We start from the raw sequence: 21263 nt of genomic DNA, 5'->3' as shown, positions 1-21263 counted from the left end.
TTACTTTTGTAAGCCTAGCATGAAACTGGACATAGGTGTTACTTTTGTAAGCCTAGCATCAAACTGGACATTGGTGGTACTTTTGTAAGCCTAGCATGAAACTGGACATAGGTGTTACTTTTGTAAGCCTAGCATGAAACTGGACATAGGTGTTACTTTTGTAAACCTAACATGAAACTGGGCATAGGTGTTACTTTTGTAAGCCTAGCAGACAATGTTGCAACTAAGTTCTCCAGACTTTTTTTGTGCACTCCACAGTTTACCACATGTATGAAATCACTTCACAAATGAAGTGTGTGCTAACCGGTACACTTGGGCCTCATGTTCAAACAAATGTTATATATTTAATATAGAATTGTGTGGATACAGATTGCAACACAAACAAATGTTATATATTTAATATAGAATTGTGTGGATACAGATTCCAGTTGAGACAAATGTTATATATTTAATATAGAATTGTGTGGATACAGATTCTAGTACAAACAAATGTTATATATTTAATATAGAATTGTGTGGATACAGATTCCAGTACAAACAAATGTTATATATTTAATATAGAATTGTGTGGATACAGATTGCAGTACAAACAAATGTTATATATTTAATGTAGAATTGTGTGGATACAGATTGCAGTACAAACAAATGTTATATATTTAATATAGAATTGTGTGGATACAGATTCCAGTAGAGACAAATGTTATATATTTAATATAGAATTGTGTGGATACAGATTGCAGTACAAACAAATGTTATATATTTAATATAGAATTGTGTGGATACAGATTCCAGTTGAGACAAATGTTATATATTTAATATAGAATTGTGTGGATACAGATTGCAGTACAAACAAATGTTATATATTTAATATAGAATTGTGTGGATACAGATTGCAGTACAAACAAATGTTATATATTCAATATAGAATTGTGTGGATACAGATTCCAGTAGAGACAAATGTTATATATTTAATGTAAAATTGTGTGGATACAGATTCCAGCACAGACAGATGTTAAATATTTTAATATAGAATTGTGTGGATACAGATTGCAGTACAAATAAATGTTATATATTTGATGTAGAATTGTGTGGATACAGATTCCAGTAGAGACAAATGTTAAATATTTAATGTGGAATTGTGTGGATACAGATTGCAGTACAAACAAATGTTTAATATTTAATACAGAATTGTGTGTATACAGATTTCAGTAGAGAACAATGTTAAATATTTAATTTAGAATTGTGTGGATACAGATTGCAGTAGAGACAAATGTTAAATATGTAATGTAGAATTGTGTGGATAAAGCTTCAGGTAAAGACAAATGTTAAATATTTAATTTAGAATTGTGTGGATACAGATTGCAGTACAAACAAATGTTATATATTTAATGTGGAATTGTGTGGATACGGATTGCAGTACAAACAAATGTTATATATTTAATATAGAATTGTGTGGATACAGATTCCAGTAGAGACAAATGTTAAATATTTAATATAGAATAGTGTGGATACAGATTCCAGTAGAGACAAATGTTGTTATTGATCCAGTTCAAGACTACTGTTCATTGTAACATCTATACATCTATACTCAGGTCAAGTCCAGCTGCAAACAATATCAACCACGATATGTTGCCTAATGCACTGGTAGATCTGAGTGTATATCATTTTCTTCTACTCCTAACAAAAACTGCATAGATCTGGGTCTGCCAGCACATTATGCAATGGCAAATCTCTATCTTTGCAGTTGCAGTTGGACTCATCTTATAAGCGAGTAAACAAAGTAACATTTTCTGCTGGTGCAGTTTTGACAGTTTATTCCACTTCATTCCCCTTCTTTGAAGAAATTAAACTATTTTATGTTTTTGCTCTTTCAGCTATTCACAGACCTTAGGATAGAGTCAAAACCAAGCAACTCTCTGTCAGATAGATAAGCAACAACAGAGGACGCTGGATGACCTTTGACCTCTACTAGTTGTGGTAGCCTTTTGGATGATCTGAGTGCAAGCAGACTGGCATTAGAGTTTTTCAATATTTAGTTTTATTTCTGTGTTTAATACACATACAAGTAAACACAGTCTCTGAAGATGATAAAGTCTTGAAGCTCCAAGTAAAGAACAAGAAGCGTTTAATTTGTACCTATTTTTTTAGTTGATAATATTGACTGTAAACTTAAACACACACAAGCTACATTTTGACCACAATCTTTTTTAGAGCAGATTTGACGTTTCCCTTATAACAGGCAACCAGTGTTAGTGAATTGATTTTATTCCGATTCCATCAGCTCAGCGTTGTTCAGATAGTTTACTCGGTTCAGGTGTGACCTTGGAAACCTTGAAACTATTAAAAGCTCAAATAAAACATTTGGTCCCATGGCACTTTGAGTTTCTACGGTAATCAGTTTGCATTGGAAGTTTGACATGCTTGGGAAGCCTATATAAATGATGTTAGGCTAGGCTTATATCTGCAAAACACTATATAGGAATACAGTGTGAAATTTTGTTATTGCCTTTTCTTATCGAAACTGTTTTCTAATAGTGTTGTCTGGTGGGGTATAGTGCCTAAGTCAAAAGGCAGGCAAGAGAGAAAGCAGTACTAGATTTTGTATGTCAGGTGGGGTATAGTGCCCAAGTCAAAAGGCAGGCAAGAGAGAAAGCAGTACTAGATTTTGTATGTCAGATAATGTAATGAGAATTCATGATAGTGGTACATGGCAGTAGTGTTGGCTGAAACGTGTAATGTACAGACCTTGAGGCGAATAATTTACCAAATCTTCACTTCATGTGCAGTTGAAATGCATTCAAAATTTAGTTTGTGTTTTATTTGGATTTCATTCATGTTTGTATTCAGCTGTAATTTCATTATTTAAAGTCTCAGGAAAGCATTCTAATTTTCCATTTATCATTTAAGTTCATTATTTCCTTTCCTTTTCATTTGTTTCGAATGAAATGAAACTGTATTCACCCTAGTCAGTTTTCCATTTGTAAGAGTGTTAATTGGATAAGACTAGTATATTGCATTACTATTAGCAAGAGTGTTCATTGGATAGGAGTTATCTATTGCTTTCATATCATGTCTCATTGAATGTGTGCATTGAATTTATAACAAAACAATATAAGAACAATTGCAAAAAATGTAAAATTACAGGTATTTTTCATCCATTTTTTTATATTTAATTTTGTTCTAATAAACATTGTACAGATACAACCAGTGGTGGGGACATCATCACATTCAGTGTCAGTTTTTTATATCATTCTCAGTAAGGACAATGTCATCACAGCTTGTATGTGGTGAAAAATTGTCTGTCATTTTCAAAATCTGATTCTGGAGTATCATGCAAAAGGGCTTCAGTCGTTTTGGTGGGGGGGCTGCCTCAAATTAATTTTCAAATACATTGATGAATTTCATTGTTTTCCTTTATCACAAGTCATTCTGCTTTTTGCATTTGCATTCTGCATTTAATTTCCAACATTCTTCATTTGCATCATTTCACCGTTTTTGTTTCACTGCTAACATTATCTGTTTCAGGGTCTGTAATATATTCCAGTGTAAGGGAAAACTACCCTTTTCAGGGTCAGTATTGTATCCTAGTGTCTAGGGAAAAGTACCCTTTTCAGGGTCACTATTGTAACCTAGTGTCAAGGTAAAACTACCCTTTTCAGGGTCACTATTGTATCCTACTGTCATGGGGAAATTACCTGTTTCATTGTCTGTATAGTACATTAGTGTCCTTCAGGATCTATATAGTATCCCAGCATCATGGGAAAATTACCCGTTTCAGGGTCTGTATTGTATCCCAACGTAAGGGAAAATTACCTGTTTCAATGTCTGCATAGTATTCCAATGTCAGTGGAAAATTACCTCCTTCAGGATCTATATAGTATCCCAGCATCATGGGAAAAGTACCCGTTTCAGGGTCTGTATTGTATCCCAATGTAAGGGAAAATTACCTGTTTCAATGTCTGCATAGTATTCCAATGTCAGTGGAAAATTACCTCCTTCAGGATCTATATAGTGTCCCAGCATCATGGGAAAATTACCCATTTCAGGGTCAGTATAGTATTCCAATGTCAGTGGAAAATTACCCATTTCAGGCTCTGTATTATATCCCAGTGTAAGGGAAAATGACTTGTTTCCGGGTCTGCATTGTATCCCATTTTAAGGGAACGTTACCTGTTTCAGGGTCTGTATTGTATCCCAGAACCTTGGGAACATGCATGCTGTCCTAAAGTCACATATTTAGTGAACGAAATTCCAGAATTTATCATTTGATGTACCATTGTAATTTAGTTTTTCATATCCCAGATAAAGGTGATTCAAGATAAGTATTCTGCAAAGATATTATAGTCAAACATGTCACTAGCAGCCACTTGTGGGGGAAGCAAAACTGACTGTTGCACACAGGTGACTACTGTAGATAAGTTCATCTTTTAAAATTGGTTTCTGAACAAACGTCATGCACTCAATACTGTTATTATTATTATTATTATCATTATCAAGATTGTTTTATTTGCAGTGTACAACAAAATCATAATTACGGGTATATGTTGTCCTCTTAAATTTATGTTCCACACCAGATGACTGCATCCTGTTTATTTTAATCCATCTTGTAAACAAAAGCATCACCAGCTTAAAAGTATACATCAGTCTTAGTTTGTTTGCGTAAAAACTATCCAGATTAGTCATTTGCTCAGCTAGCCTAGTTCAAAAGATAGCATATGTGAGAAGCCAGTGATGAACAGAAAATCAAAAGAAGCCATATATGGTTATTCATTGTGACCCATGAACCAAAACTTCATATGCCTATATAGAATATTGAATGACCCCTGACACTATTGAAAAGGGATGTAACTCATATCTCTTCTCAGTGAGAAACTTTTTTATTTAGAGATAGCTTTAATTCAAAGGCAAATTCATAAGTATACCTTTAACATGGGCATTTTTCCATTTCTGCTGTGATAATACAACTACTTTTCCCACCAATCCAGGAAACCTATTGCTTAGACCCTTTACCATATTGTTAAAAACTGCCTCACTTTCAAATCTGACATACAGTGTTAGTGTGACAGGAGGTAGGAGTACAAGTGAAAAAAGAAATATTTTAGACGCTGATTGACATGATTTCCATTTATCAAAAGATTTGCCTTCCTCTTGAACCAGACATTTCAGTTTGAGGAGACTGAATGGTCAATATAGATGTGCTCTGTTGACTGCTTAAGGCAGGGAGAAACCATTGTTTGGTTAGGAAACATCATGCTGTTGAACATGGCAGGCAGGTGACCATTACATACAAGCCATTTATATAAGAAATTAGATAGCTTTGCAAACATGTGACCACTGAGTAATGGTGACTGTTAGGACAGGTTTTACTGTACTTTTTACCAATATGATAGAGACCGGGCTGTTCCTGTCTTAACAAGATTTGGCCAAGTGGTTAATAAATAAACTTCTCCATAAGTATTTCTGTTCCAAGTGTAGAGAGCAAAAAGTTTGTTGTTTTCAATGCAAGATGTGGCATTATTACCAATATGATATAGTTGTATGAGTTTCGACCTTTAATGAACATAAGTTGTACCAGTTTTAAAACCTCTAATGAACAACATTTGTACCCGTTTTCAAATCTCTAGTGAACATAAGTTGTACCAGTTTTCTAACCTCTGATGAACAATAGTTGTACCAGTTTTAAAACCTCTAATGAACAACATTTGTACCCGTTTTCAAATCTCTAGTGAACTAAAGTTGTACCAGTTTTCTAACCTGTGATGAACAATAGTTGTACCAGTTTTAAAACCTCTGATGAACAACATTTGTACCTGTTTTCAAATCTCTAGTGAACATAAGTTGTACCAGTTTTCAAACCTCTGATGAACAATAGTTGTACCAGTTTTAAAACCTCTAATGAACAACATTTGTACCGTTTTCAAATCTCTAGTGAGCTAAAGTTGTACCAGTTTTCAAACCTCTGATGAACAATAGTTGTACCAGTTTTAAAACCTCTAATGAACAACATTTGTACCAGTTTTCAAATCTCTAGTGAACATAAGTTGTACCAGTTTTCAAACCTCTGATGAACAACATGTGTACCAGTTTTCAAATCTCTAGTGAGCATATGTTGTACAAGTTTTCAAACCTCTCATGAACATAAGTTGTACCAGTTTTCAAACCACTAAAGAACAATAGCTGTACCAGTTTCGAACCTCTAATGAATGCAAGTTAAAAAGTAAATGTTGTAAACCTCAAAATAACTCTGGAGAAAAACTTTTAAAAAATTAATACTGACCAGTAGGTGGATGCACTTTTATTGTTATACATGAGTGTACCTTTGTATCCTGTTCCAGAATTGTTTCATTTTCATCAATTTATATTTCTAAAATCAAGATAAGACTTGGAATGTTTTTGTGATATTTATAGTTGCCTCCAGGTTCTCAGAACATTTTCATTTTATTTCATTCAAGCAGTGATATGATTCAGTTTATACATTGATGAATGTTAATCTAATTTACATAATGTCCAGTATTTGTTACCCAGCTATGTCTGTATAGTAATGTATAAAAAGTCCACTGCTTATATCCCAGCCATATGTATGGAGTAGTGTAGAAAAGTCCATTGCTTATATCCCTGCCATGTATATTGAGTATGAAGAAAATTTCTTACCTATGATACAATGTATTTTGCTTAATATAATTCAGATTGACAACAAAGACATAAAATCTGGTGAAACAATTGAACCCACTGTCTTAATATACATTTGCATGTTTATACAAACAATTGAACCCACTGTCTGAACACATTAACCCATGGATCTTTTTGGTCATTTTCGTCTGAAATTCAAGTAGGAAACACATTTTGAAATCTTTTTCTGAATACAGCCTAAAACACCAACTTCCAGATGATCTTCCAATAACATACTGCCTAGTTGTGTTAGAAACACTTTTCATTTGCTATATGGCTTGCACATGAGCAAACAGGTAAAAAAAAATAATCTTTATTTTTACTTATTTTTTTTTTTTTTTTTTGCTTAATGGAGCCATTGTTTTTGTATTGAGGCCACTCTTTATTCCACATGCCCATCTTATCCTACCTTTTGCAAAGGTTCATCTGTCTGTTTGCAGTTCATACTGGTCTGCCTTAGATCTGAGACCAAAAAGTCTTAAATCCGAACACAAAATTGGATTCCGACCACCATGGGCAAATTTTGGGTAGAAAAAAGTCGGGCCCACAAAATTAGTTTTTTTTCTCACTATTTTGTAGTGCAACTAGAAATTCCAGATTATTTGATATCATTGTAGAGCTACATCTGTCTACCTTTCTATAATACCACCCACTTTAGTGTATCTTACATGACCTTGATGCTACAGAGCTCGGCAGTAGGCTACTACCTCCTGCCATGTAAACTCGTCACCAGGGGTTAATGTGTTAACATACATTTGCATGTTTATAGAAACTGTTGAACCCACTGTCTTAACATACAATTGCATGTTAACAGAAACAATTGAACCCACTGTCTTAACATACATTTGCATGTTAACAGAAACATTTGAACCCACTGTCTTAACATACATTTGCATGTTAACAGAAACAGTTGAACCCACTGTCTTAACATACATTTGCATGTTAACAGAAACATTTGAACCCACTGTCTTAACATACATTTGCACATTTACAGAAACAGTTGAACCCACTGTCTTAACATACATTTGCATGTTAACAGAAACATTTGAACCCACTGTCTTAGCATACATTTGCATGTTAACAGAAACATTTGAACCCACTGTCTTAACATACATTTGCATGTTAACAGAAACAATTGAACCCACTGTCTTAACATACATTTGCATGTTAACAGAAACAGTTGAACCCACTGTCTTAACATACATTTGCATGTTAACAGAAACAGTTGAACCCACTGTCTTAACATACATTTGCATGTTAACAGAAACAATTGAACCCACTGTCTTAACATACATTTGCATGTTAACAGAAACAATTGAACCCACTGTCTTAACATACATTTGCATGTTAACAGAAACAATTGAACTCACTGTCTTAACATACATTTGCATGTTAACAGAAACAGTTGAACCCACTGTCTTAACATACATTTGCACATTTACAGAAACAGTTGAACCCACTGCTTAACATACATTTGCATATTAACAGAAACAATTGAACCCACTGTCTTAACATACATTTGCATGTTAACAGAAACAGTTAAACCCACTGTCTTAACATATATTTGCAACACCTAGTGGCCAGATTAAGGAGATAATTTTTCACCGCTAATTTCAGTATCTCAGAAAGGCATAGTGCATCATATTTACAGGGTATCTGTGTCATATAGACATATTCCTATTTATAGAATATATGTTATATATTAGCTTTCCTTCTGAAGATTCTAAACAGCAAGTTATGAAATTGGTAGAGTTGACCATGTGACCTGCATTTAATACCAGAGTTCTCACCCTTTACAAGTACCATATGTGCTCACTTATAAGTCATTACTAACTGCAGATTTTGAGGTTAGCTTGCATGGAGACAGTGAAGCTATTCATTTGGAGTGAAAAGGTCAAGGTTACAGACTGAAGGATAGTATAAATATGTCAAGAAAACAATGATTTTGGCATGGAAAAATCATAGGTCAAGGTCAGAGGGATTCCAGGAAGGAAAACAGTTTTCATATAATAATAATAATACAAGTTTTTTGGCACATACTTTGACCAAACTTCATGGATAGCATGCATCGGAGACCAGAAAGGCATCGATAGATTTTAGGGTCAGTGGCACAAAGGTCAGTGTCACATATTGTAAGCAAATAAATAATTTCTGCAGAATAACTTCATTCTTTTACCATGATTGTATTTTGTGATGGATCTCATTAAGACAAGGAGGACACCACTTATTTTGCATTCAAAAGTGTGTGACCAATTATAAAGGTCAAGTATGTGACCAATTATAAAGGTAAAGTATGTGACCAATTATAAAGGTCAAGTATGTGACCAATTATAAAGGTCAGATATGTGACGGATTATAAAGGTCAAATATGTGATTGATTATAAAGGTCAAATATGTGACGGATTATAAAGGCCAAATATGTGATGGATTATAAAGGTCGATTATGTGACCGATTTAGTGAGCATATAATTTTCCGTTTATTGTACCCTCATTTGCATGAAATTTAGAATCTCATTCAGATGTGAATTCCACATTTTTGTCAAGTTTATTGAATATAATAACCTGTCAGTATCAGACTCCATGTTGTTCATCATTGTTTCTTGTAGGTTTTTCACCAAATTGATTTTCTTAGGAGTGGTGTCAATTTTAACATACAAAATAATTGAATGAAAACATGCGTGTTTCTAGTCATACAGATGTGTTACAGATAACTAGAAAATGGAATATCATGTATTTTGTGTCAATGTCTGGTTTGGAAAACAAGTAATCTTAACAGTATCTGAGATACATAGCAGAAATATTTTTCCTTGTGCTTCTTCATGGTTAAATATATTTTCTGTTCATATATACATAAAAAATGGATTTGTTGAATAGTGTATTATATTTGATGGAAAAGAAACTACAGGGCATTATTTTCATTTTTATCTGGAATTGATTTAATTTTTTAAAAATAGGAAATTGATTGATTTTACATTGTATTATAAAGCATACAATTTATCATGGAAAGAGTTATTTATTGCTGAGTGGAGAATTTGCCAACATTTTACTGCTGTTTCAGACATAAGGTGGGGGGATTATGAGTCGTTTTTTAATGAGCATACTCAGCACAGAACACTTAGATTAGTCTGAATTGACACCAATAGCATCACTAGATCAACCACATGTGATTAAAAATAAGAACCCTCCACTCTTAACCCCAAACTTTTATCTCTTAATAACCCTTGGATCAAGCATGAGCCACACCTTGGGAATATTTCAGTATATTCAACGGTAAACATATCTTTAAATGTCTTTTACTAGAGATTTGTATGGGATTTTGCAAAGTATTCCCTTTTTTCTGGCCAGTTATTGCAAAAAGGGTTCTCAGAATAACACTGTCCTACATATAACAGTCTCACTATAACACTCCTACATATAACGGTCTCAATATAACACAGCTCCACATATAACTGTCTCAATATGACACTGTCCTACATATAACAGTCTCACTATAACACTGTCCTACATATAACAGTCTCAGTATAACACAGTTCTACATACTGCACAGGTATGGTAATGGATCTCATTTTGGGACTGAATGTCTTGTTGAAGTAATTTAGCATAAGTTTACCTCATATATAAGACAGTACACTTTTATGAGTCCTAGTAAAGCATTATATTGAGGGATAATTGTATGTTGTTTGATATCTATTTACTACTGCACTTTCTCATTATATTGCCATTCATTATAACATTGTTCCTGTCTTAAGGTGTGTATGGTCTAGGATTTTTTATTATGAAGTACATGTAGTAAAATTGTTTCATGCACTTCATTATAAGACTAATTCACCTTAAGGCAGTATACTCCAGAATGTCTGTGAACAGAATTATAATGAGGAAGCACTGTCTTTGCTGTTTCAGATGAGCAAAGTTTCCAAAATGTAATAAATGGTCCTGGAAATGTCTCTTGGATAAACATTTCAGTTGCATTTGTTTATCGCGTAGTAATTACAAAACAAATTTTGTTCATGATTATGTTTAACACACTTTAATCACTTGTAATCCTCTAATACTTGTGCTTAATTTCATTGCAGTTGTGAATGTTGTGTTGTAATGTCATCATTTTACTCCACATTATGAAGTACATATGATGATAAAATGAGGGTCTTTTTTGCACCATCGACTGTTTTCTTCAACATTACAAGGAAAATTGTCATTAATTTTATTTTCTCAGAAGTCCATTACTAAGGAAAGTGTGCCGTCTCTGTATCCTACCATCCATGGTGCCTTTATCCCTGCAAACTTTAATCGGGCACTAGGTAAAGCTTTTGTGGTTGGTCTGTTGTAGCTAAAACTAGATGCACCACATGTGGCTACCACTTCCTCTCTTTGGATTTCTAGTGCATCATTAGCAATCAAATCATTGCTTTCACTAATCCAGCTTAGAGAAATTTGTTCAGTATGCACCACCTATTGTACTGTCTATCTGTTTTTTAATGCAAGTACTTTTGGCACTTGGCCACGTAGTAGAGCAGTGGTTCCCAACCATTTTCGGTTGCAACCCTAAAAAATATTTTTTCAGAGCCTAATGACCCCCATTTTCACATTTTGATAAGTTTTGCCACCCTCCCAGAACAATTCCTGGCAACCCTTCAGAATGTCCTCACATACCTGATTTGGGTTGTGATATGGTGGTTAGGAGCCACTGTAGTAGAGGGACTGACATGTTAAAAAATACATTGTTAGGTTAATGGAGTACATTGTCATGGTCAGGAATAATACAGGGACTGGCACCCCTGTTGTGGACTTCTCATTGTAACAAAAGCCAAGATAAATAATGTCACATAAACAGCTATGCAAATATTTCACTGTCTGTATAGTTTTGATTGATATAGTGACTCAGTATTAAAAATAAAACAAATTTATACACAACCTATTGTGGCACCAGAACCATAAACGTTTGTACTTTTACATGTATTTAACTTGTGTTGTTTATGTCTGCAGTGACGTTTTCTTTTTATATATTTTTTTATTCTATTATATCTTAATTTTGTGATGTATGAGAGATGAACCACACCAAATTTCTACAGGGTCAAAATTTAAATCCGTGATTTTTTTTATTTCATCTTTTTAAATACCAGATTTGGTTTTTGTTTATTCAGTAAACTCAAAATTTCTTTTCAAAAATGCATTATAATTCATTGTCCATTTCCTGTGGAATTCATTGTTTATAAGGGCCAATAAGCCCATTTCCTGTGGAATTCATTGTTTTTAAGGGCCAAAAAGCCCATTTCCTGTGGAATTCATTGTTTTTAAGGGCCAAAAAGCCCATTTCCTGTGGAATTTGTTGTTTTAAGGGCCAATAAGCCCATTTCCTGTGGATTGTCATTGTTTTTACAGGCCAGTAAACCCATTTCAGTGGAATTCATTGTTTTTAAGGGCCAATAAGCCCATTTCCAGTGGAATTCATTGTTTTTAAGGGCCAATAAACCCATTTCCTGTGGAATTCATTGTTTTTACAGGCCAATAACCCCATTTCCTGTGGAATTCATTGTTTTTAAGGGCCAATAAGCCCATTTCCTGTGGAATTCATTGTTTTTAACAGCTAATAGTCGGCCTATTTTCCAGGGGGGAAAAAAAACATTCCAAAAAGCCTGACAGTGGTATTCCCAACTTTTCAAATTGTCTGTCCAACTGATGGGTCAAAACCTTTGTACCAATTGCTATTTATAGACAGTGGATTAAAACTCGTCAAATTGTCTGCCCATCTGATGGGTCAAGGCCTTTTTTTACCAATTGCTATTTATAGACAGTGGATTAAAACTCGTCAAATTGTCTGCCAAGCTGATGAGTCAAGGCCTTTTTTACCAATTGCTATTTATAGACAGTGGATTAAAACTCATCAAATTGTCTGCCCAACTGATGGGTCAAGATCTTTTACTAATCGCCAATTATAATTCATTGTATTAAGAGTTTCTACTGATGTAAATCTCAATAATTCGAATTGAGTTTGGCAAACATAACATCAGTACTTGCTTATAAGTCATGTCTAACTCCACAGACCCAGATCTACCATCTCATAACATGCAGGCAGAACTGAGTCTGTGCAGTTTGCTAAAAGTAATCGTAGAAAAAGCAATTTAGACCCAGTCACATTAGGTGATGGCAGATCAGGGTCTATGTTGTTTACAGTTTGACTCGACTTATAAGCAAGTGCATGTGATTCTGAGTTGCTGGCTTGAGTGAATTAGTGATCATGGTAAATCAGAGTTTTGAAGTATCTTGACATTCCACCAGATTAAAACACTCCATGCCTTTCCATTGATGAAGTATTGTTTAATGAAGTTTGATTGCAAAAAGCTGGAGTTTTGACAGAGGAGGTCAGATGTAGTTATGGGTACCTTCTTTGACATCATATATTTCCAAACTCCTTACTGTACAGTTTTGGGGAGTGCATACATATGCCATTTTAACATCTCACACTGAAATGGTTGGATTAATGGCACAAAATAGTATTGTATTTTATATCTGATCAGAAATGACGCCATGAATTAATACTGTTGAAGGTGGTTGTTCAGTTTCCACCATTCTTCATCACTTTTACCAGAGTGAAAATAGCAATTGGTTTTCAGGAACCAGTCATGCAATTATTCATTTTCTAATTTAATAGGATGAGGACACATTTTTGATTATTGGTGTCCTAATTTAAAGGGATGGGAGGCAGTTAGGTTTGGAATAAAACTCTATAAAGTCCATTTTATTTTGTTTTTCTACTTTTCTACAAAATTAAATAAGTATATTTTATCATGAGCACTGCTACACCCACTTTGTAGATTGTATGATGTTATACATGTACATTATTTCTTGATCACTATTACTAAGTGTTTGCAGAAAATATAAATCATTTTCTTTTACTTATAACTAACATTGATTTGTTTGCAATATACTGATAAAATATTTATATAAGAAGTATGTGTATGTTTATATAAATAGAATTATTTCAGTTTTATATTGTAAGTATGAATGGTGTTAAGTGATATTCAGATTGTATCTAGAACCTTAACAAAATAACAATATTTAATTTTTAATATTTGGACTTATAGCAATGGTATAAATAGAGAATATTACATGAATACTACATGAATATTACATGAATTTTACATTAATTATATTTTCTTATTATAAGTATGAATCACGTGGGATACATTTTCTCTTTGTTTCATATTATAATTTTGAATGATGTGGAATACATTCGCACTTTGCAAGAAAATTTTCAATTGTGAAATGTTGGTTAATTTAACATTATTTAAATATGTTTTTGGCATTGCATTGGTCTAAGCAATCCAAAATCACTCCAAAAATGTATAGGTTCATGTACATTATCTTGGCACAACTCTTTGTTGGATATCTATTGCCGGGTAATAATCAGTGCATAGAATAGTGTGTGGGAAAAGTACCCTGTCACTAATTGCCTGTACATGGTCACTAATCATCGGTAACCTGTCAAATATTGTCAGTATCATGTCACTAATTGTCAAGGTCCTGTCACTAATTGTCAGTATCCTGTCACTAATTGTCAGGACATGGTCACTACTTGCCAGTACATGCTCACTACTTGCCAGTACATGGTCACTAATTGTAAGTACTTGGTTACTAATTGTCAGTACCTGGTCACTTACTGTCACTCCCCTGTCACTAATTGTCAAAATTTCTAAGACCCTGTTGACTGTCCACAACAAAAGTAAAAGCTACATGACTGACTTTGGGTAGGTCATAAATTGCTCAAGGTTTCCATTGGTCTCATATACTTAGGGGGAAACTTATTAAAATTGTATGAATTATTTCCTTTTCATTATTTAATATACAAAAATAGGTCGCAACCTCATAAATTTTCATCCAGTCTATCACAGAGATCACAGCACTACAAAACGCCTAGGTAAAAAGAGATTCATATCAATGATGTTATAATGTAACAGTCCCATTATTTGGAGGTGTGCATTATACATAGATGTTACAATAGTAGATGATCTTCAGGGCATAAGATTGAAATTGATTTAGGTATCATAAATTTCCTGCTGGCTGGAAGTTGTGGAATAAGTATCCTTTTCCCTGCAGGCTTGGGGTTGTGGAATAAATCCCTCCCCCCCATCTCTTGCTCTGGGTTGTGAAATTAAATTTCCTCACCCTTGCAAGCTTGGGGTTGTGGAATAAATTTCCTCACCCCACCCCCCACCCCCCACCCCATTCTGGCTTTGCATGTAAAAATAAATTTTCTTCCACCTGTGGGTTTGGGGTTGTGAAATAAGCACAGTGCTTCCTCCTGCATATGACTGTATGGGCAGTCTTTTTAACCTGGTGATGATTGTTTATATTGAGAAGGTCTTTGACATTTTTAAAGTTTAAGTTGATATCCAATGTTGTATCTTAAAGATTTTACCCAGCTTTGCCTTTAATTTTGTTTTGTATGCCTTTATTTGGAATCCAAAGCTTATATGACATTAGATTGCCTTGATTGTGCTGATGTGCCATTAAAACCCTATACATTTATATGTAGATATAAATATTGTATGGAGCTGCCTCAAATATAATATCCTTTATTGCACAGCATAAAAGACAGTTGTGGAGAAAAGTTCTTGTTTTTCATATGCATTGTGTAATTCAGCATCATTTAGCAATGTGGGGGCCCAGGCAGCCAAGTAGTCTAATATATATAATTCTATACAATAAAGCCTTGAAAATATAGTGGTTTCTGAATGCCGTTATTGCAGTGTTGTTTCAAAGCCAATGCAGAAGGTTGCCAGAAGCAAGAAAATTTGTTTTCTGTCGAAAGCATGTTTTATGTTTGATGATTTTCATTAAGGTGAAGCCCCTCATCACTCATAAGTGCACAAATATTTTTCTATAGCATTTGGATCGATACATAGTTACTGTGAGACACTACTACACTATACTGCTAATATCCATGTACTTAGGAGTCATTTTGGAACTGATAAATTAACAGGATTGCATATTATTTTGCCACATGTCAAAAATGTTCTCCCCACAAATTATTTTTATCTCTATCCGATTTATTTTAGTTGAATTCAGGGTATTTCATGTATGTGAACTACTTGGACTGGATCTCATCCGTATAACAGGGCTGTGGAAAATATAACAAAATATATGTAGCTCATTCTGTGACATAAATAGCCACATGTATTCTTTAACATCATTAAATGAAATTTTTAGTAAATTTGGTTTGAGTATGAAAATAATTTTAAAAAATTTTAATATTTTATTCTGTGGCATAAATAAAATGAATATTTTAAAGCAATTATGCCTTTATTATGAAAGTGAATATTTCATTTCTTACTTTGCCATTTTATACCTGCAGTATACTTGTGTATGTAATTATTACATTTTGTGGTTTTTGTAATTTGTTTTTCATACTTATAGTATACTTATAGTATACTTGTATATGTATTTTTTAGCTATTTAAATTTCTGTCATAACTAGTTTTAAGTGATGTGCAAAAGAGGGTTCTCTTATTGGATGTACAGTCTGAAGTTCCCACCATTTGATGAAAAATTGCATTGATTTTTAAACCTGTAATTTTGGCAAAAATTATTCATCATATTTTCAACCTCCTGTTTATTTCTTCATTAAAACTTTCCTATATTAAAGCAATTCACTTATTTCAAAAGGAGGTGTGATTTATCATAGTCAGCTCCATAGTAATAGACTACTATGGTATAATTCTGTATCAAATGGACAGGGAATTTCCTCTTAAATTTGTAAGTCTATAATAGACCCTTCTAAACTCCTATGGTATAATTCTGTATCAAATGGACAGGGAATTTCCTCTTAAATTTGTAAGTCTATAATAGACCCTTCTAAACTCCCATGGTATAATTCTGTATCAAATGAACAGGGAATTTCCTCTTAAATTTGTAAGTCTATAATAGACCCTTCTAAACTCCTATGGTATAATTCTGTATCAAATGAACAGGGAATTTCCTCTTAAATTTGTAAGTCTATAATAGACCCTTCTAAACTCCTATGGTATAATTCTGTATCAAATGAACAGGGAATTTCCTCTTAAATTTGTAAGTCTATAATAGACCCTGGCAAACAACTAGGGTATAATTTTGTGTCATGAATGTTCTGTCATTTTTTTCTTTTCATTTTATGAGAACATTCCTATCTTCAAGATAAATGTGTGTGCACAAGGATATTACAACTATGATATTATCTGTCTGTATAATGTACACATTACTTTGAATGATTAAAAGTTCAAACTATCTTGTGTCTTCTGTGTGATGTGAATATGAGTGGTATATTTTTATTTTTTTCATCAGCATTAAAATGATTGGAAGACATACACAACATATTCTTGGCCTTGAGCATGACAATAGCAGTGGTTGTGAGTCGTGATGTAAAGATTTTGTGTTCAAGTTTGTTAAAGTTGTTTATTTTACCTCCTGTCATTAATCGTCACCTTTACATAGCTAAATCAGAAGCCATGCTGTATGCGTATGTTTTGCCATGTTGTGGCAATTAATAGAAGAGGACCCTGCTATGCCATTGTAAGGTCCAGTACTAGTCGGAATCCATACTGGATATCATATTTTGCCATGTTGTGGCTAGTATTAGGGAGAGGCCATACTGTGTACATTATTTTGCCCTATGGAGGCTAATAATAGAGGGAGGCCATACTAGTTATGATACTTTGCCCAGTGGAGGCTAGTAATAGAGGGAGGCCATACTAGTTATGATACTTTGCCCTGTGGAGGCTGGTACTAGAGGGCGGCCGTACTAGTTATGATGCTTTGCCCTGTGGAGGCTAGTACTAGAGGGCGGCCGTACTAGTTGTGATGCTTTGCCCTGTATAGGTTAGTACTAGAGGGAGGCCGTACCAGTTATGATACTTTGCCCCGTGGCTAGTAATAGAGGGAGGCCATACTAGTTATGATACTTTGCCCTGTGGAGGCTAGTAATAGAGAGAGGCCATACTAGTTATGATACTTTGCCCCCAGGAGGCTAGTAATAGAGGGAGGCCATGCTAGTTATGATATTTTGCCCCGTGGAGGCTAGTAATAGAGGGAGGCCATACTAGTTACGATATTTTGCCCTGTGGTGGCTAGTAGCAGACAGAGGCCATACTGTGTACAGTATTTAGCCCTGTGGTGGCTAGTAGCAGACAGAGGCCATACTGTGTACAGTATTTAGCCCTGTGGTGGCTAGTAGCAGACAGAGGCCATACTGTGTACAGTATTTAGCCCTGTGGTGGCTAGTAGCAGACGGGGGCCATATTGTGTACAGTATTTAGCCATGTGGTGGCTAGTAGCAGACAGAGGCCATACTGTGTACAGTATTTTGCCCTGTGGTGGCTAGTAGAATACAGGGGCCATATTGTGTGCAGTATTTAGCCTTATGGTGGCTAGCAGCAGAAAGAGGCTATATTGTGTGCAGAATTTGACCATGATTAAACCACGAAGCCATCCTTATAAATTGGTCAAAAAGTGTGTGGTTGGCTTATTTAACAATGATATCTGTAGTAAGTAGTTGACAAAACTTTGGATAAAGGGGGTAGGGTAACTAGCATTAGGTAAGTGCAAAAAATAAAAACGTAATGGTTTTGTGGTTAAGATGGCTGCATAGTAGTGAATAGGGATACCCTAGGGACAATGGGAATTAGCATTACAGACCCCCCCCCCCGGGACAATCTGGGGACTATGGAAATTTAACATGGAAAAAAATCGTGGGACAATCTGGGGACAAGGGGAATTAGCATTACATGGGAATAGAGTTTGGGACTGTCTAGGGACAAGGGGAAATTGAACATGGGGGAATAAAGTGTGGGTCTGTCTAGGGACAAGGGGAATTGAATATGGGATTTTTTTTTTTAAATTTTTAAAATAAAAATTATTTTAAAAAAGGGGTAGGCAATTGAAAAGTCATTCTCTTTTCGAGAAATATGCGTGGCCCTGAAAAGGGCCTTTTGTTTTTCTTCTTCTTCTGCTTCTAATTTCTTCTTTTTCTCCACCAACTTCTTATTTTCTCACCTACACTCTTTCTCTTCTTTTTTTTCTCCTCCTCTTCTTTCTTCTCTTCCTCCTCCTCTTCTTTCTTCCTCTTCTCATTTTCTTCTTCTTTTTCAATTTTTTCATTCCATTTTCTTATTCTTATCCTTTCGTCTTCATCCTCCTTCTCCTCCTTTATTTCCTTCATCACAGCACTTATCATGGCCTTTGCTTTTCTTAAGTTGTTAATCTCCATTTTTACTCTATGCGGACTATAAGAATAGTGGTCTTCATTGAGTCGTACTAGCATTTGTTCTATCATGCCCAAATTGTCAAGGACGTCTTGCAATGTTTGAAATTTATCGAGGTGGTTCGAAGCCATGTTCTCTGTAGAATGGTTTGAACGAATGAATGAATAAAAATTATAGACGCTTACGCAAACTAGTGCTTTTGCGTCTTGTTAATGCCTAATGACTAGGCTACTTAATTGGTCGGTTGTAGGTATTAGAGCCACTACAATCCCGTGTTTACTGTGCGATGACCGCACTTTTTAATTAGTCTGGACTTGGTAAAGTGAAAAAAATTGTCCAAGCAAGGTTAGAGAAACCAAATTTGTTTAAGACCGCTATTAGTTAAGTGTATAAATTATAATTAATCAAGTTGTTAAATTTTACAATATACAGGTATAGTCTATTGAGTTATATGCCAATCAAAGCCGCTAAATGCAGTTTGTTTTCCCAATTTCAATTCAATTGTTCTCCTGTTAGTTTAATATCCAGCATAGTTAACTACCAATCAGAACCATGTTTACATTCCTGGTTATCCCGCGCAAAGTTGCTAGACCAGTTTTTCAGTTTTCAATCCGTTTTGTTTCAATCCGTTTATCAAGCTTCAATGTATGAGTTTGCCCTAGGATTGAAATCCAACCGCCAATCAGAATCGAGTTAACAAACATAGCTGTCCCGCGTAAAGTTGCGGGTCCAGTTTTTCCAGTTTCAATCCGTTTTCCAATCTGAGTTATATGAATTACCTTAGGATTGAAATTGTATTTGGTGATACCCAATCAGATCCATGTTGTTAATCCGTCGTCCTTCCCACGTCTTGCTATTGCTGTTGTTTACCCTCCAAAACGCCAGGTCGCATTTATTTATTTATCAAATCAAGTCCAGTTGTGCTAATGGATAAAAAAATAATTTCCCAATAATGTGTTAGCCACCTCTGTAATTGTGTCGAATTGTTCAAGTTTCAAAATTTTCCTATTTTCTATTTCTTAGGTTTTGCCAATGTTCTAGTACAAAGTGTACGTTACTTTTTCCCTAGGAATTTAGCGTTCTGTCTTAGCGACTTTCAAAGTAAAAATAAGTTAATGAATTTTTGTAGTCATTGTTAGGTAAATTTTGGTTGTATTTAGTAGCGGTGGTAAAGGATCAAATTAGTTCAGCTAGTTGTGTCGAAACGGGGTTCCAAGCCAAAATGAAACCCCTTGGTATTAGGCACTCTTTAAGCCCTTAAAAGGGCTATTTTATTCAGGTCGGCAGCCTGAATGTGTTGCGGTCTTTTTCATAGTACCAGGTTTCTTCCGCTGTGTGAGTCTCTTCATACTCTTCGGTAGGGAATGCCTCGTATTCATAGTATTTTGCTAGGGCCGTAGCGTAGTCCACTAGGCTGGTAAGTTGTGTTTCTACGTAGGCTTTGTTGTAGTGATGAGTCAGGATGCGTTGAGCGAAGAGCCATTGTTGTGTGTTTGGTTTTTTCCTTGGTTTAAGCGACCTCCATGCCATATATTTTATCGTGCTGATAAAATTCTTGGCCTTTTTTGGGTCACCTAAAGTTTCTTCTAGTCCCCAGAGTTCGGCGAATTGCTCAATCGTCATTCCTTGTTCTTTTTCCTCATCTGTAATTTCTTCTTCCGATGTTGTCGTGGTAGTGTTAGTAGCTGTTTCATCCAGTGTTTGTTCTTGGATTTTCGTTTCAGTATTAGTTAGGGTGGTGGCATCACTTGCGGGTATCTCCGTTTGTGTTTCCACGTCACTCTGTTGCCGATCGATGGTCTGGGTTGATGTTGTAGCTGTTGTTACTGCTGTTTCAATTCTCAGGGGAGCCTTTGTCGAGTGTTGCTGCTTTTGTATATTGCCTTGGTTAGTAGCAGGTGTATCACAGCGGTTATCTGTTACCTTTTGGTCAGTTTTCCCTCTCTGTTTGTACTTTCTGCTATTTTTCCTTTTGGTCATACAGTAGCTTTGCTCATTTTCGACACATAGGTCCTCACCCTCGTCATTGGTAGTCCAGACCAGTAATAGGGTTGTCCTGGTTTTCCCTGCCCGTATGCTCCAGTTAGTTGCTTGTTTCTTACCAAGTGCTCTTATGGCCCTCAGTGCTGGAGTTGGGATAACTGCATGGGCTGGTAAAATTCTCGATTCTACGCCTATTGATGCTGCAGTGTGTTCCATCGCTGTTGTGCTGCTGCTTGTTCAACGCGAATGAATGAATGATGGTTTGAACGACGAATACTGTGGGTTCTTATTCTTAAAGCGCGTACGTGAAGGAAAACATCCCCCTAAAACATAAAATTGATCTTACCTAGATCATGACCAAACAACGCGCGGACGTGAA

General features: G+C 35.1%; 1 protein-coding gene across 3 annotated transcripts in view; it reads left to right on the top strand.

Moving 5' to 3' along the window:
• Positions 1–16929, top strand: part of LOC149790611 (inositol-trisphosphate 3-kinase homolog) — a 105243-nt gene extending 88314 nt beyond the window's left edge. For all 3 annotated transcript variants that reach the window (XM_089972722.1, XM_089972721.1, XM_089972723.1), the window contains one exon: positions 1875–16929. In XM_089972722.1, the coding sequence (XP_089828848.1) occupies positions 1875–1931 (57 nt within the window). In that variant the 3' untranslated portion in view covers positions 1932–16929. The remainder of the gene's footprint in view (positions 1–1874) is intronic.
• The last annotated feature ends 4334 nt before the right edge of the window (positions 16930–21263 follow it).

This window comes from Sinohyriopsis cumingii, chromosome 10, assembly GCF_028554795.1.
Source record: "Sinohyriopsis cumingii isolate HCF-2022 chromosome 10, ASM2855479v2, whole genome shotgun sequence".
Taxonomy (NCBI): Eukaryota; Metazoa; Mollusca; class Bivalvia; order Unionida; family Unionidae; genus Sinohyriopsis; species Sinohyriopsis cumingii.
This window is presented reverse-complemented; position numbering and strand designations above follow the sequence as displayed.